Genomic DNA, 1,060 nt, shown 5'->3' with positions numbered 1-1,060 from the left:
TGACAGTACTTGTCCGGATCCCTTCGGCTAGCCTCGGCTTTCATAGGTTTGGGTCATTGTATAAAATCCTTATCTTATACAGCCACAAGCACCTTGGCCCTAGACACATTCAGAGGAGTGATCACCTCGAGGATCTGGGGCTGGTACGATCTCTGCTCTTTCCTCTCTCACGGGTGCCTGTTCAGTGTCTCCTACTCTCAATTTTATCTTCTCTCCTGCCTTTTCGATCGTTTATCCTCCACTGTCTTTCCCCTATCTCCTATTTCCCTAGCGAACCTACTAGTGGTTAAGGCATCATCTTGCCTTATGTATTTCTCATCCCTTTTCATCAGTTCGGCCAGGGTGGTGGCCGTCTTTCTACATAATGAGCCAAAAGACTTTGGAGATGTGGTCCCTTTTTGCATGGCCTCTACCACTCTAGCCTCGTCGAGCTCGAGAATCTGCAAGGCCTCAGAGTTGAATCTGGCTACGTACTCCCTTAGAGACTCATTCCTTCTTTGCCTGACTATCTCCAAGTAGCTTGTTTTTCTCTTTGCTGGGACTCCTCTAATGAACCTGCTGATAAATACACTAGCTAGGTCCAAGAAGCTTTTAATGCTCCCTGCATCTAGGCTATTAAACCATGCCCAAGCTGGTCCAGTGAGGGTGGTAGGAAAGACTTTGCACATTAGAGCATCAGAATGGGTCTGAAGCTCCATAAACATCTTGCAGTTAAGGACATCCTCTCGGGGGTTTCCCGTGCTATCGTATGCAGCCATCTATGGCATCATAAACTTCTTAGGAATAGTCTCCTACTGCACCCATCTCACGAACAGGGATGAGGTAGGTAGCAATGGGCTGTTGTTATCTCATGTCCCCAGTTCTGCCAAGAGCTGCTCCCTCAGCCTCTCCAGTTTTAGATCTACATTTGCCTCTTCCCTTATCAGCCGCTTCTCCTAGCGATAGCCTCCCCCTAGATCTTCACTTCCTGATCCTTGCATTGGCTTAGAGGAATAGCTTTAAACTTCATTGTTTTCGATGAGCTCTCTCACTACCCAACCCCTTGCTCTAACTGTGGACT

General features: G+C 47.6%; 1 protein-coding gene across 1 annotated transcript; it reads right to left on the bottom strand.

The window, feature by feature from the left end:
- Nucleotides 1-203: 203 nt before the first annotated feature.
- On the bottom strand, nucleotides 204-758 carry LOC110625632. The gene has a single exon (XM_021771270.1). It carries the CDS (start codon nucleotides 756-758, stop codon nucleotides 204-206), a length of 555 nt encoding a protein of 184 aa, XP_021626962.1.
- Nucleotides 759-1,060: the final 302 nt, after the last annotated feature.

The sequence above is a fragment of the Manihot esculenta genome, chromosome 11 (genome assembly GCF_001659605.2).
Source record: "Manihot esculenta cultivar AM560-2 chromosome 11, M.esculenta_v8, whole genome shotgun sequence".
Taxonomy (NCBI): Eukaryota; Viridiplantae; Streptophyta; class Magnoliopsida; order Malpighiales; family Euphorbiaceae; genus Manihot; species Manihot esculenta.
The sequence above is the reverse complement of the archived record's forward strand: the minus strand, read 5'-3'. Positions and strand labels throughout refer to the sequence as shown.

Excerpts from the sequence above, each read along its gene's own strand:
- LOC110625632 (XM_021771270.1), bottom strand. The coding sequence starts at position 758 with ATGGCTGCATACGATAGCACGGGAAACCCCCGAGAGGATGTCCTTAAC.